At 34.3% G+C, this 15,892-nt stretch overlaps 2 protein-coding genes across 2 annotated transcripts in view; both read right to left on the bottom strand.

The window, feature by feature from the left end:
• Positions 1-743: 743 nt before the first annotated feature.
• zgpat (zinc finger, CCCH-type with G patch domain) lies at positions 744-5,986 on the bottom strand. Its single transcript, XM_043252872.1, has 7 exons — positions 5,854-5,986; positions 4,997-5,595; positions 4,324-4,457; positions 3,912-4,079; positions 2,994-3,116; positions 1,680-2,079; positions 744-1,006 (listed from the first exon to the last, which is right to left on the bottom strand). The coding sequence occupies exons 2-7, from the start codon at positions 5,548-5,550 to the stop codon at positions 868-870; spliced, it is 1,518 nt and encodes a 505-aa protein (XP_043108807.1). The 5' UTR covers positions 5,551-5,595; positions 5,854-5,986; the 3' UTR covers positions 744-867.
• Positions 5,987-6,807: 821 nt separating this feature from the next.
• rtel1 (regulator of telomere elongation helicase 1) overlaps positions 6,808-15,892 on the bottom strand; it is a 15,340-nt gene continuing 6,255 nt past the window's right edge. Inside the window, exons 16-33 of the mRNA XM_043251396.1 lie at positions 15,854-15,892; positions 15,643-15,756; positions 14,544-14,584; positions 14,363-14,448; positions 13,452-13,529; positions 13,249-13,326; positions 13,008-13,154; positions 12,113-12,228; positions 11,898-12,021; positions 11,646-11,814; positions 10,561-10,718; positions 9,898-9,993; positions 9,351-9,546; positions 9,064-9,201; positions 8,858-8,980; positions 7,282-7,503; positions 7,061-7,183; positions 6,808-6,965 (exon numbers count right to left, since the gene is read on the bottom strand). The exon at positions 15,854-15,892 is cut by the window's right edge and continues 94 nt beyond it. Coding sequence (XP_043107331.1) covers positions 6,910-6,965; positions 7,061-7,183; positions 7,282-7,503; positions 8,858-8,980; positions 9,064-9,201; positions 9,351-9,546; positions 9,898-9,993; positions 10,561-10,718; positions 11,646-11,814; positions 11,898-12,021; positions 12,113-12,228; positions 13,008-13,154; positions 13,249-13,326; positions 13,452-13,529; positions 14,363-14,448; positions 14,544-14,584; positions 15,643-15,756; positions 15,854-15,892 — 2,104 coding nt within the window. The 3' untranslated portion in view covers positions 6,808-6,909. The remainder of the gene's footprint in view (positions 6,966-7,060; positions 7,184-7,281; positions 7,504-8,857; positions 8,981-9,063; positions 9,202-9,350; positions 9,547-9,897; positions 9,994-10,560; positions 10,719-11,645; positions 11,815-11,897; positions 12,022-12,112; positions 12,229-13,007; positions 13,155-13,248; positions 13,327-13,451; positions 13,530-14,362; positions 14,449-14,543; positions 14,585-15,642; positions 15,757-15,853) is intronic.

Genomic DNA, 15,892 nt, shown 5'->3' with positions numbered 1-15,892 from the left:
GGAAGTTTCGAGTAAAATCTCAGCGTCTGTGGTCAAAGCGGACAAACACAACCTGCCAAGAAACGCATTACCTTGATCGAAATGCCCAGTATTAATCAAATGAGCTCCCAATAAATATATTTAAGATTTTGAAAAGAAAGTAAAAAGCCTCAGTGTAGAGTTGGTCTAGTTGCAGATCCTTATAGGGAAACTTCAGCCTATGTAGTTTGCTGGTCTCCGTGTTACTGTTATTTAACTTAAATTGCAAGTAAAAGTATTAAGAAGTCACCTGGTATAAATATAAAAATACATCTAAACAAGTGTCAAAAAATTATTAAAATGTTCAACAAAACTTTAAATGAATACGAAAATGTTAACATAAAAGCTCATTTAAAGTAACAATACAAAATGTAGTATTTCCTAGACACTAAAATAACACTCACCGGTCTTAGTTAAGTTAGGTTTAAATCCTTCTAAAGTAGGTTAAGCACCCCAAACTCCCATTATAACCAGCCAAGAACAACGAAACATTTGTTTGGTGTTTGAGTTGTGTCTGCGGTGTCCCATTCATTAACATAGATGATAAAGAAAAACACTGATAGACTGTCTTTCTACTCTTTCCTCTCTTTTACACCTTATACCATACACCACCCACAACCTTTTAGAAATTTGTTGCAAGTGATGTTTGTCCAAATGGATTAGATCCCTAAAAGAAACATTTCAATGAATCAAGATTAAATATCAGTCCTGCAAACAAACAAAAACGCATTTCACACATTTATTATCGTACAGACGGGTATATAAATTTTGACGTAACCCACAGATGTATTAATGTTTATAAACACTAAACAAAGTCCCAATTAACGGCATAAAAAGACAGTAGATTTGTCAGAATTCAGTCATTTTTTTATGCGTGTCTGCTTTCTTCTGCTCTCTCTGAATGGTCTGTTCCTGGGCCTTCAGCTGCTCCAGCAACTTGCGGGAAGCACTGAGCTTCTCCTCCATCCGACTGACCACTGTCGCATCCCTGAAGAGTGAGAAAGCAAAGAAAAACTAACTTAGAAAGAGAACAATGATGCGGGAGCTGGAGTGAAAGACACCTCTATTCAGTTAAGTTTTTCAGCAGCCAAATTAATAACGGCACTATTTTCGAAACAGCACTGCTGCAGCAAAACTACCAACTGTACTGCACAAGCAGATTTATGTCAGAGCAAACGGGTAACAACGAAAGGCGCTCTCCAACGGTTTATCTTCTTTGCAGAAGCAGCTTTCTATGATAAAATGGAGATAACATTTTGCAATGCATCTTCAAAGGTTCGTTTCATCCAGAATATTTGTTTAGACAGTTCATTTAAATCACAAAAAAGGTCTTCAAAAAGCCGTTGGTTCACATAATTCATTTGCTGAAGGTTTTGAGGAAATAAGTCTTTCCAAAAAAACTTGATTCATTCAACTCATTTAAATGGTTTAAATTAAAAAGAGATTTATCAATTTTTTAGCTAAAGAATTTAAATGTAATTAAAAAATTATTTGTCAAAAGGTCTGATCTATCCAAGGAGGTTGTCCAGAAAGTTCATTTAAATTATTTATATTAAAAAAATAATATTTATCCGGTTGATTTGTCCAACACTGGAAAGTCTTAATTTCAAAAAAAGATACTGACGAGAAAGAAAGAAAGAAAGAAAGTGAGTAAAGTATACCTTCCGTTTCTTCTACTGAGGGACTTTGTGAGTTGCTGGATCTCTCTCTCCACCTGAACTACTTTCTCTGTAGTCTGAAACAGACGCACATTCAGGGAACGTTTGGTGCTCTTTCCGCCCCTGTAGGCCTCTACACCAGTGACCGTGGAGCTCGATGAATGAGACGCAGACTGAGCCGCGTCCCCCAGCTTAGAGTTCAGGAAATCGAAAACATTGCGGCGTGTTGATGTGGAGACTTTCCTCTTTTTAGCCTTCGGTTTACGAGAGGCTGGGTTATCCTTAGCAATAGCAGCTGCGGTCTTTCTCTGCGTGAGCTCAGCACATATGTCCAATGAGCGACCTTTCGGAAGAACCACTGCCTGAACCGGCTCTACTCGACCAGAGAGGGTTTTCCCCAAACCTATGCACACACAGAAGCACTTGTTAAAATATACACAAAACAAGATATAGACCGTTTCGTCAACGATATAAACAAATGTTGGCCTTAACTTAACTTCCGGTAGACACCCCAAGAGAATCAATAACAGCAGCTAGGCCCTTCTAGAGTAGATTATTTCTTATAACAAGCTTAACAATAAGCTTTAAGCGCGAGCGATGGAGGTTTTCGTTAACAGCTGTAGAAAAAGCAGCTCTGAGCTTACAAACGCTTGCTCACGTGCAGGGTGAAATGAAACGGCATTTTCTAAAGAAAGTCTTCCTTCGGAAATACAGTGATGTAAAAACACCCCATGCCTCTGTTTGTGATCGTGCTCATGTTTATTCAACTAAGCCTTCTGGAAAATCGGTCCGTTTTGATATCGTGGCGGGTGGCCACAAACAAATAAATGTATGGGAAACACATCCAGCATTTAAGTCAGCATTCAACTGCCCTTTAAAACCTATTGAGGTTGGATATGGGTAAGGTTAGGGACAAGTTGGGTGGTATGGGTGGGTTAAAGTAAGGCATGGGTCGACAGTGAAATTATAAACGTGAGCACAGAAATGAATTACAATTAAGCACAATGTAAACATTTATATAAACAATAAGCGCATTGTACCAAATTATTAATTTAAATGTATGTATGTACAGCAGTTAAGGCCACCTAATATAAAGTGGGATTACTTGTCAGAACTGTTAGACAGAGACAGTAAACTAATGAAAAAGACAAATGTGAAGTATGTGCTCAGGCGCCCCAGTGTTGTCAAAATAAAAGTCTTCCACAATATCAGTGCCGGTGCCAATAATTAAAAAGATACCAAATATCAGCTAATATATCAGTCAACGACTAATGCAGTCATCTGTTCTAATAGTTTTGAGAGGAAATGTTCACCTACCTTTACCAAGCTCATAGCCCATTTTCAGCAAGAGCTTGGAGCCAATGCCACGCGTATGAGCCTCCCAACCACAAAACTCTGCACTGTTTACCTGGGCCATGTCCTCCTCCCTTGATGTGAATACTGCAATGAGATTAAAAAGACTGTAAATGTGTTGAAGATCTTTAAACCTATGCATCTGTAACATTCCTTAAAATTCCCCTTTACTGTTGTGCCTGAATGTTTAATTTTGTAGTGTTTTTGTTTTAATTCCCATGTTTCACAGTGGAGATTCTCAATAGTGTAATAGTTTTTTACTTTACCATAAACACTATGTAAAACTATACAAAACTATTAAATATATATATATATATATATATATATATATATATATATATATATATATATATATATATATATATATATATATATATATATATAATTAATTACACATATAAATGCACCAAATTAGCATATTAGAATGATTTCTAAAATATCATGTGACACTGAAGACTGGAGAAAAGGCTGCTGAACATTCACAAAAATAAGTTTAACATTAAAATATTTTTAATTGTAACAATATTTCCTATTATTACAGTTTTTAATAAATAAATGGTGCTGTGGTGTTGTGATTAGCTTAGGAGAATTCCTTTAAAACTGTGAAAAATTCCCATTTAAAAAAAAAAAAAAATGTGTTTAATGGAATGCACTTTTATGTATTAAAGAGAGTTGACAAGGATGGCAATTTAAAAAAAAACTACAGTGGAAAACAAAGGTTTTAAAAACATGCAATTTTTTTTTCTTTTCTCTCAACTACTAAAAAACGTAAATGGGTCTTTTAAAAGATTGACCCAAATATTTTCCTCAGACTACAATATAGCGTACTGTATTCCTCAGATACTCAATAGTCCAGAGGATGTTGTAATTATGCTTTAGCACCTTTGGCATAGGCGGCATCACACTGGTCTGCATCATCCTCAGAGTCTGATGAGGAAGAGGAGGAACCATCATCTTGACGAAGAGGAGGAATGATCCCATCAGCCTCCAGCACAGCCTCCTTCAACAGCAGCGAGTCAAATTTCACCGTGTACAAGCCACCTTCAATCTCTGGGAAAAGAGAAGCACAATGTCTCGTGCACACCCGTAATGCATTGCTGTGTTACCTGATGGAGCGCATGTGTTTTTGTACAGTCTATGTGTGAACCTGGTGCTATATCCCATTCTGAAATCTTGCCTTGGGGGAAATAAGGAATATCTCTTGGTTTTGTAAATTGTGGGGAAGGTAACACGCAAACGATATCATGTAGCAATCTCCGTTCTTCCTTTCTGTTAATTGCGCTGTAAATCGTACCTGATATTCTGGCCGGGTACCAGATGCCATCTTCATGCTTGGCCAAACACGCAGAGCCCGACTCCATGTTACTGATATCAGCCTCCATGAAGTCCCTGAGCTCTGATACACACACCACCTCACCATGAGAGTACCTGAAAAACACACATATTAGTCAATAAAACAATTACACACACATACACGTGAAAATATTGTTTTATGATAATAAAGTGTGGAATTATTAAATGTGAATGATATTTACAAAGGAAAAGGCATTTTCTTATGACTTATTTGAATTTTGTTATTTAAAAAAAAAGAAAAATTACATTTATAAAGTTACTTTTACACTGACAATATCATTAAAAAGTTTAAAATATAATTTATGCATGTATGTGTAAGATATACAATATACTATGTCAACTATATATATATATGTGTGTGTGTGTGTGTGTGTGTGTGTGTATATTAATACACTGACATGTATTAAAGGTGTAAGAAAAATTTAATTTCCACTTTTAAAAATGGTATAAAGGTTTACTTTTCACAAATTGTTTTTTTTTTTGTGTTTTCATGTTTTGTGAAAAATAATATCTGACAGGCAAAAAAGGTCAAAACTAATTTTTTGCTAAACATTTTTGGCAAAAAAACTAAAAATAAAAAAATAAAACAAATCCCTGAAGGCAGAAAAAAACACCTGCAGTTGTCCATGAAGCGGCACTTGCCCTCAAGGTAGAAGCCGCAGGGTTTCATGGACTTGTTTGTGGGATGAAGGTAAAGCACCCGGACTCTAGCCTCTTCTCCTTCTGGCTCCTCAGGACAGACAACCATGGCGTTATGGTACTCTAGGGTTCCCCAGGAGGTACGGTAAGGAGCACATACCTTAGTTCCACTTATATCCACCTCTTCTTCCTCATCCTCCTCATCCAGTTCAGTGTTTTGTTTTACCTCAGCAGAGTCCTCTGACAGTTCAGCATAGAAAGCCGAAAACTCATCCTCTAAAACCACTTTTTGAGCAACAGCTGTGGCATTTCGGTCTGTTGAAGGCTCTTCCAAAGAGGCCAGCAGCTGGCTTTTTTTGACAGACACCAGGCTGGACTCCGTGAGCTCAATGAGCTGCTGCAGGTCCTCCTTAAGCTTCTGGAGGTCAGCCTGCTCCGCTTGGCCCAAACCAGCAGACAACGCCACCTCCACCTGCTGAAGCTGAGCGCTGTAGGTCCTGATGGCTTCTTCCAGACTGCTTTCATCCATAACGAGGTGAAGGTGCTTACATGAGAGGAGCTCACTGAGACGAAGCTAAAGAAACAGAGCAAACAAAGAAAGGTCCCGCTACATTATGCAGTATAGTTATCACATATTTCAGCACCTAATTAAAATATATGTTGGGTGATATATTAGGGATGAGGGTGATGTAACGTTATACAATGATACCGGTTAGCTTTTAAGCTAACGTTACACACAGCCAAAAAGTTAGCACTCTGTAAGTAGCGTCTTCATTCAGATACATGGTTTTAAGTTCGTACGCGACTAAAATGATAAAAATCACGGACTTACGTTTGAAATCTACCCTTGGTCTTGGCATTGTTTTGTTTCTGTGCGGACGGAGACTTTCGCTGCACCTCATTGGGAGTCGCTCAACTTTGACCTCACTGTCGTCATCGATCAGCTCTTGCTTCCTACAGCCAGCGAATAAATTAAATAAAGATATTCTCAAACCAAAAAAAAAAAAAAAACTACGTTTAAACAAACTTACATAATACATAGACCGTTTGAAATAAAAATTTTTTAAATGTTTTAAAAACGCCGAAATCGGTGATGTTACGTCATGTTTTTAAATAAATCCAGAGCATGTATTTAACCGTTTTCAGTATTTTGTACTAAAATACTCATTTGTCTTTAATATGTTAATCGATTGTATTTGTATTTAACTTACTGCTTTTACATTTTAATTTATTAACAGTCTTCTTCTGTTAGTAATATTTCATATTTGGAGGAAAAACAAAAATAGCTGACTAGAAGCCTATATTGTTTTGGGAAATTGGATATCCAATCAAGTTTTGTTTACGCAACATTTTGTCTAATATCTTTTTTCAAGAGAATAAATTTTAATCATTAAGAGTAAATAAATAGTAAATAAAAAGCAATACAGTAAAATAGTGCTACTGAAAAACGTAGATACCTTAATATAAAAAAAAAAACAATTAAAAAGAAGTATAAAGTTAATTTATTTATTTAAAAAAATAACGTAAGGCATTTATTGACAAAATACAATTACATGTAACAAATATCAGTTTTTGTAGTCAACATATATATATATATATATATATATATATATATATATATATATATATATATATATATATATATATATATGATATATATATATATATATATATATATATATATATATATATATATATATATATATATATATATATATATATATATATATGTATATATATATATATATATAATATATGTATATATAATTTATTTTAAATCTCCTGCTTAAATCTCTTCATGCATGGTGTATGTAAAAAAAAAAAAAAAAAAAAAAAAAGAAGATACTGATATCTTAGAGCAGCTTAAAACAATATCTTAAAGCAGCATTTATAAAAAGAAGGATGATATCTTGCTTTGAGTCTTTCCTGCAGATAACTCAGATGCTGCAACGAAAAATAACAATTAAGAATGATTAACATATTTATTTACAAACCCAGCTGCAGAATACCATATTTGCACACAATTGTTAAAAAAATACCTTGATTTAGTTGACTTGATTCCACGGCTGAATCCTGGTTTGCAACAGAATCATTTCCGGTCAAGGATTTTAACAGCTCACCGAACTGCTTCCTGTGCTGCGGTCGAATGAGCACAGATAACCCTAGACCAGACCCAACAAGATCAGCCTCTTTTCCAACAGATACCCAGTTTAATAAAAAATGCAAAAGGTTATGACGAATTCAAAAGAAACGGACTAACGTTCTAGCAGAGTGATGTCTTCATCTCTCTCAGTCAATAAACTCACAACAGTTGACACCATCTGTTCATAATTGTTTGATGTTTTATAGGCCTGCAAGGCCAAAAACATCTGACGGGTTTTTTCTGCACCGATGGCCTGTTTAATGTCAGACAGTAGAGAGGAGCACGACAGGCCTTCTTTGATCGATGTTTGTGGCTTCTGGACTTCACTTCTCGCGTTCCCTGTAAAACATTCATAAAAACTAAACTACTGATGTCTGCATCAATAATAATAATAAAAAAAACTTTCCATTGAGAGATGAAAATCCCCCCCTTAAATGTATGATTTTGAACCTTTTATGAGGGCAAATTTTATAATCTTATCAAATGTATGCATTATCTTTCATGTAAATTCAATAAGTTCCATTAGAATAAGTAGACTGTTAGGGCATCAAAATTAATAAAATCTATCTTTATACCACAAAAGTGCATCTGACATATAGATGCATTCAAACATGTTTAAGCACATAAAGTGTATGTTGCTTAATTTTAACTAATATTTTTTCTTATTTAAAATTATTGCTGTCAAACAATTAATCGCAATTAATCACATCCAAAATAAAAGTTCTTGTTTATGTAATATATGTGTATGTGTACATATATATATATATATATATATATATATATATATATATATATATATATATATATATATATATATATATATATATATATATATATATATATATATATATATATATATATATATATATATATATATATATATATACATATATATATATATATATATACATATATATATATACATATATATATATATATATATATATATACATATATATATATATATATATACATATATATATATATATATATATACATATATATATATATATATATATATATATATATATATATATATATATATATATATATATATATATATATATATATATATATATATATATATATATATATATATATATATATATATATATATATATATATATATATATATATATATACATATATATATATATACATATATATATATATATATATATATATATATATATATATATATATATATATATATATATATATATATATATATATATATATATATATATATATATATATATATATATATATATATATATATATATATATATATATATATATATATATATATATATATATATATATATATATATATATATATATATATATATATATATATATATATACATATATATATATATATATATATATATATATATACTTTATAAATATAATTTTTCTTAAACATATACATGCATGTGTGTATTTATAGTACATATACATATAATAGGCAAACAAAAACTTTTATTTTGGATGTGATTACTTGCAATTAATCGTTTGACAACACTATTTAGAATATAAGCCATTGTATAAAACAGTAGTTTTAAAAAGAGCATAAATGAGTGAGTGCATCATACGCCAAAACACAGACAGGGTTTTTGAAAACTGGACTGTCTGATCTAAAACTGGACAGATATTTTTTAATTGCAGTTAATGCCAACAAACTCCGATATACCTCCAATTTTACCATCCCCGCCACTGAGTTCTGTAACTCTCAGGTGAGAACCACCTTGGTTCAGCTGTTGACTTGAATTCAGCTGCTCACTGGGTGGGTTCACGCGTGACATCTCACTTTTCACTGGAAGAGCGAACATAAAAACAAGTGTGATTTATCATTACGGAGAGAGAAAAATACATCCAAGTGTTTCCTTTTAACTATACCCGTGTCCTTCCTGAGAGCCTCTCGCTCCTCCCTGGACAGCGAATGCTCTTGTTTGTAGCCACAGCCCTCACCGGTCAACTCCGAACAACGCTCGTTGAACTCCTTCTTATGGTGTGGCCGAATAAACTGATAAAGACCTTGAGAAAAAAGAAGACGATGCTCTTTATCTGCCAGTTTCGATTCCAGTCACAGACGGATCAGTGAAGGGAATTAAGATGTTAGAAGGCATATTAGTTGAATTAGCGGTGAAAATTCAATTCTTGAAGGATGTGTCGTGATTGCGCACCTCGGAGCAGACGGTGTGTGTTGCGGTCTTGTATGAGCGGTTCGGTCACGTTAGCGAGAAGGTCACTCAGGTCATCGCTTGCCTTGTAGGACTGCAGCGCCTCCATGATGAGTTTGAAGTTCTCGTGACTCAGGCATCGTCTCAGCTCCATCATGAAATCTTTGCCTGTTTTTGCAGTACAAGTAGTCACCGTTTTCTGAAGCACAGCCAACAGAAGACGTAAAATGCGATCAGTTTAATGTTTACAATTTTAAATCGCAAATACAGTGTCAGTTTTAGAGGAACCCTATGACTAGCTTAACAGTAGAACAGTACTTCTTGCTGTATTTTTAAGATGTTTTGACCTATTAAGATAATGTTTTATTATATTTAAGGTTTATTAAAATGCACAATGACAAAACATGATTAACATGACACGTAAACGTTAACATTTTGGATGAATACGTTTTTTCTTTTAATTTTTGCATAGACTTGTAATCAACAGAGTGAGTGTCTACATACACCAATAGCATACAGCACGTAAAAAAATTCAATCAAGATCACTCACCCGCTCTTGAACCACTTTAATTTTCCGTTTCCCGCCCCTCGATTCATCATCCAGACGTTTGTCATGCTGGAGAGAAAGCGTCGACAAGCGACTCGCCTGCAGGGTCACAGATCAATGAGAGAAAGGGAAAATTAGCAACACACATTTCATCAGTTATTTTACGCTTTTTTTTTTTTTTTTTTTTTTTTTTTACAGACCTGCACAATGAGCTAAATTGACGAAAGTAGAAAGCTTTGATAAACAGATAAAAAAAGAGATCACGATGTCATTCAAAACCCTGATCGTGATTTATGAGGTAATTTCTCATCATTCAAATCTCATTCATTCAGCAAAAAAAAATTCATTTTCTAGGTTATTCGCTTCCAATTTCTCTGAGAAATGTGAAATCGCTGCCTACACCAGTGTTTCTCACACCGAACTGTCGTATGAATTTAAAGGACCTGCAGAAAAGGCCGCACAGGTCGCGTGTGACTACTTTTATTATACTTGTCCTCTTTTGGACCACTGCCATATACATCCCTGTGCACTTTCATTATATGGAGAACAGCTGCTCCGACATTCTGCATTACATCTCATTTTGTGCTAAACGAAACAAAGAAAATAAAATTGGTTTGGAAGGAGAGCAACTAAATGATTTCTCAAGTGATTTAATTATCGTCTCACTCTTTCTTCCCCAGCCATGGCATCTTCCATCCCTCCTCCGTTGGTTGTGTCGTCCAGGGCATCCAGCAAGCCGACTGGTTTCCTTTTACTTGTCATCTCCATCTCATATTGAATGCAAAGTCTGGCAGCTCCATCCCTCCCAGAATGCTCTTCTGACTCTAAAACATCAATCATTTTAGGACTGAACTTACAAAACAATGATACAGCAAAATACTGTGAGATATTACAATTTGAAAAAACTATTTTCAATTTTGATATATTTAAAAATGTTATTTATTCCTGCGATGCAAAGCTGAATCTTCAGTATTACTCCAGTCTTCAGTGTCACGTGATTCTTCAGAGATCATAGTAGTATGCTGATTTGGTGCTCTATTATTAATAAATTGCACTTATGACAATCAATATGAAAAAAAACATTTTGCTGCTTAATATTTCATGAAATAATTTCTGTTGTATATAGCATTTATTTCAAACTGAATTTTTGGCAACATTATAATTGTTTTTAAAGTAACTTTTGATGCATTTGATGCATATCTGCAAAATAAAACGATTAATTTCTATTAAAACGTGCACACTAAACATTTGAATGGAAGTATAATCATGGTTTCCGCAAATACACTAAGCATCATCAGTAACTGTTTTGAGAACAAAAAAAAAAACAATCAAAACGATCACGTGACACTGAAGACTGGATTAATAATACTGAAAATTAAGATGAAAATGTTTTTACTGCATGCGAGCACATAAATGCAGTAACTGACAGCAATTAAATAAAAATCTATATCAAAAACATCATCCAAATGATGGGCTATGTCTCCATTAAAAACAATAGTCTCCTAGCATTGCCTAATTTTAATATTTAGTTGGTTCAAGTGGATGAATGAGACCAAATTATAAGTCATTGCTTAATTACTTGACTATCGATTACTTGACTATATATATATATAAGTAGATTAAAGCAGGACATTCATAAGAGTTAGAGACATAAACCTCCAGTAAGTGAAATATGTCTTAATGAACAGTCATCCAAGAGCCTCAGACCTCATTAAAAAGCCAGAAATAAGGAGGAATAGAGGTGAGCTCACCTAATCTTCTCCTCTTTAGGCTGGGGACGTGCGAGTCTAGTGTTTTGGCCTTTCGAGAGATGTTACTGATCCAGACACTGTTAGCAGGACAGCTGGAGCCCGTGTCGAGCAGCCCAGTGTCTGCCTGATTTTTACAGGCCTGTTTGTCTTTCCTAACAGGAGCTGGTCTCTGATACACAAATTGACCAAGAAATGTGCGTGTCAGCTGTTAGGTTCATGGAACAGGAAAACATAAACAAGAAACGGACTTACGGTTTTTTGCGCTGTGCGAAAGAATTGAGCCGCATCGCGGACCACGGTACCAAAGCCATCATAAATCTTAACATACGGCCTCACCCATGAAGGAAGCTGATTACGGGCTTCGGCGCCTTTGAACCTGGAATTATAAACCCAGAACATTAATATTTCGTACTCGCTCTCCAGTCAAACTAGGTATTGCCGTTGAAGTCATTAGTGCTACCGCTGACCTGTGATCGCAGAGGAAAATAGCTCCGTAGTCTTCTCTGTGCCGGATCACTCTGCCAATGGCTTGATTGACGGCTCGAGAGGCCTGCTGTCTGTACCACTCCTGCCCAGAAAGGTACTAAACAGCCAGACAGACTATAAGAACACGCAGCTCTACCTCAACCATACGCGCCTCACTGCAGCTTTTCACTGACGTACAGTTTATCGATACAGGATGGTATAGACTTATGGTAGGAAATGTCCAAAATATCTTCATGGAACATGATCTTTACTTAATATCCTAATGACCTTTGGCGTAAAAGAAAAATTGTTAAATGACCCACACGCAATTTATGACTGATTTTGTGCTCCAGGATAACATATGTACAACATATTTAAATCATTAAAGGACATTTTTTTCCTAAGAAATAATAACAAATATAGTATAGTAGAATAGTAACAAACTACTTTATAAGAATTTCATTCGTTTACTAAATAATTTCCCTTCTGTATGATACCAGGAGAGTTGCACCATCCTGATATTTCCATATTATGAATTATACCGTTTGTGCACATCTGAATAAATTAATACATAATTCAAATTTTCACTAGTGTTAAAACGTTTGACCTCAAAAATACATTAAAAAAAGTGAAAATATTATTACAATTTACAAAACTTCATTACTCCAGCGGTCAGTGTCACACGAGCTTTCAGAAATCATTTTAATGTGCTGATTTGCATATTACTTTTGGCCAGTTTAACAAATCCTTGCTAAATAAGCATTAAATTACAAAATATGCATACACAATAAATATAAATATTAAGTTTAAACTATTAAATGATTTTTGATTTTAAATTACAGTTGTAAAAAATAAGCATGTTGAATTGACAATCTCAAAAAACATTAAATCAGGTACCTTCACTCCGCTTATTTTATTCTTGCACATCTCATCCAGATACTGCATTTTTAGCACCACTCTGGGGTCCATCCTTGGGGGGAAGGGAAGCCCGGTGATCACGACCCCTCGGCCGTACGTGTCCGCAAAATCCAGCCCTTCGCTAGCCTTGGAAAACAGAAAAAAAAAAAAAAAGTGTTAATATTACTGGCCTTGGTTCGTAATGAAGTGTTTTTATTGCATCGGATATTTATAGTCTCACCTTTCCTCTGCATACGGCAAAGAAGCTGCCTCCGCTGGAGTTTGGGTCGTTCACCTTGTCATAATAACCATCAATCACCTGCAAAAAAATCCAATTTCAGAGCGCCACTGACTGACAGCTTGCGCAGATCAAGCACTGTTAGCATTATGATCAACTCCTACTGAGTGAGCACTCATTATATGACTGATAGCAGTAGCGGTTACCTCTGTAAAAGTGCCTTTACCCCTGGGTTCTATAAACATGGGCTTCACATGCTCAATGCGATCGGCTTGTCCATTAGCCTGAGAGAGTGAAGGGAGTGGTGTAAATGACTTAAATGCTAAAGTTGGCAAAAGAGGAAGGTTATTGCAAAATCTACAGAAAGTTTACCCTAAAAAAGGAAAGATATGCTTGCCTTTCATTTATTACACAACAAACAGGGTTTCTGCGAGTTTTATGAAGATAAATGTAAGACCTTTAGAACCTTTTTGAGGCCAAATAAAGCACATTTAAGGACAAAATAAACAAATTGAACTTGTGTTACAGTGCTGTTAACTTTTATTACTTATTAATTTGCAGTACCAAAAAAAAGCCTATAACTTAAATAGATTTGCTGCCAAATAAATTTTACTGCGCTGCAAAAAAAAGTGACATTTCTATTTACAAATATAAAGTTGTCTCGAATTACAACAAATGGATCAAAACCATCATAAAAAGAAAAATCAACTTTTTGAAAAATCAAAAGGAAAACTACTTTCAATTCCAGATTGATAGATATTTGTTCTTGTTTTAAATATAAAATTTGTTTCTCAGAAAACAAAACTACAAATCTTCACTCTACATGTCTAGCAAATGTATCCTGACGTAAGTGTATTTGCATTGGAAAAACAATATTTGCATTGGAAAATATTTTTGTAGCGCATGAAACATTGAATGGCATGACTTTTAAAGACTTTAAGGGTTGCAGAAACCCAATAAATCAGCAGAACCAGTTCACAAAGGCCTAAACAATGCTTTTCCAAATAAAAAAAAAAAAAAACAGCTTATTATGTGCTTCAGTTACTGAGTCGGCTACATATTTTTCTTAAAAGGGTAATTGCAGCTTTATTGAGGTCAGACTGAGACACACGCTCACCCTCCAGAACTCCAGAGTCTTATCCATCACCGGATACGAAGGGAAGAACACCAGCAGTCCATGAGGCACTACCCGTGCCAGATTGACTGCAAAGCCAATAATAATCATTACATTGATAATCATGATGATCATCTGATTATTACTGATAAGTGCGCTGCTGTTCTGTGTAAGGATCTCTCACCCAGAGTGTTTCCCATGGATGACATGTTTTCAGGAACGAACCTTTAAAAACCAAAGAGTCATGAACTTTTTCACACAAAGCAGTCATATGGATTCAGATTTGGTTTTTACCTTTTTTCAGCTAAAGTTTCAGCATTTTTTTCATGTCGTATAGTTTTTATTATTTTATTTCACTTTTAGTTTTAGTTATTAAGTACACAAAAACAAATGAGAATTTTGTATCTGAATTTAACATTTATTTTATTTTAAGGTTTTATTTTTTTTGTACCTTGAGTCCATGAGCAACATAAATATAAATATCACATTTCAGATAAAAAATTGTATCAGATGCTTTTAGAGTTTTAATTAATATTTTGAATCAGTTTTATTTTTATATTTTCCATTTTCTTATAGTTACAATTTTGGGTCCCACCTAGATGGCCTTTACTATGTACTTATTTTTAAATTAATAATTTGGTATGATGCACTTATTGTGTCCATACATGTTTTACCTTGTACTCATTTTTTTACACCTTACGTAATCATAAAACCTAACCATATCACCAAACCTATCCCTAACCTTACCCGTATCCCAACTCAATGGCAGAAAAAGTGTTTTGCAGTACAATATGACCATAATAAGTACACTGTACTTATTTTATTTGATGCAAGTACGTAAGGCCACCTAATATAAATTGTGACTCAATTTTGGCATCAAATTTTGGCTGTTGTGTATTCGTCAGTTTAGTAGTTTTATGGTGTCTATATTTTTTAATTAATGTACATTTTCAATTTAGTACATTAAAGTTAAACTAAATTATGAAATGACGCAAAGCTGAATTTTCAGCATCACTACTCCAGTGTTCGGTGTCAAATGATCCTTCAGAAATCATTCTAAAAGCAGATCTGACGCTCAAGAAACATTATTATCAATGTAGTAAACAGTCAAATAAACAGCATTTACTTGTAACAGAAATCTTTAGTTACTATACATGTCTTTCTGTCACTTTAGATCAATTTAATTTGTCCTCGCCAAACACATGTACTAAAGTAATGACGACAAACTTTCCCTTCATCAGAGGGTGTTAATGCATCCGAGCAACCATTAATAAAACACTCACCTCCTGTCAAAGGCTGTGCTCAACTGCACGCCGTCTGGACCTTTTTCAATGATACTGACAAAGATCTGATCACGCTGGATGACGTGAGGATTCTCCAAGGATACAGGGAAAGGACTGCAAAAAAAAAAAGAAAAATCAGCAGAGAATTAGCACCCAACCCGCATCAGCTCACAAACCTCGGAGGGGACAGCCAGAGGAGAAGAGTACTAACATTTGCATTTCACAGGTGAAAGACGAGAGCGGCGAGAGA

Source organism: Puntigrus tetrazona, chromosome 11 (assembly GCF_018831695.1).
Source record: "Puntigrus tetrazona isolate hp1 chromosome 11, ASM1883169v1, whole genome shotgun sequence".
In the NCBI taxonomy this organism is placed as follows: domain Eukaryota; kingdom Metazoa; phylum Chordata; class Actinopteri; order Cypriniformes; family Cyprinidae; genus Puntigrus; species Puntigrus tetrazona.
The sequence above is the reverse complement of the archived record's forward strand: the minus strand, read 5'-3'. Positions and strand labels throughout refer to the sequence as shown.

Excerpts from the sequence above, each read along its gene's own strand:
- zgpat (XM_043252872.1), bottom strand. The coding sequence starts at position 5,550 with ATGGATGAAAGCAGTCTGGAAGAAGCCATCAGGACCTACAGCGCTCAG. Across the intron at positions 4,458-4,996 it reads CGCTTCATGGACAACTGCAG|GTACTCTCATGGTGAGGTGG; the intron begins GTGTTTTTTTCT and ends TGTGTTTTTCAG. Across the intron at positions 4,080-4,323 it reads GTACCCGGCCAGAATATCAG|AGATTGAAGGTGGCTTGTAC; the intron begins GTACGATTTACA and ends CTCTTTTCCCAG.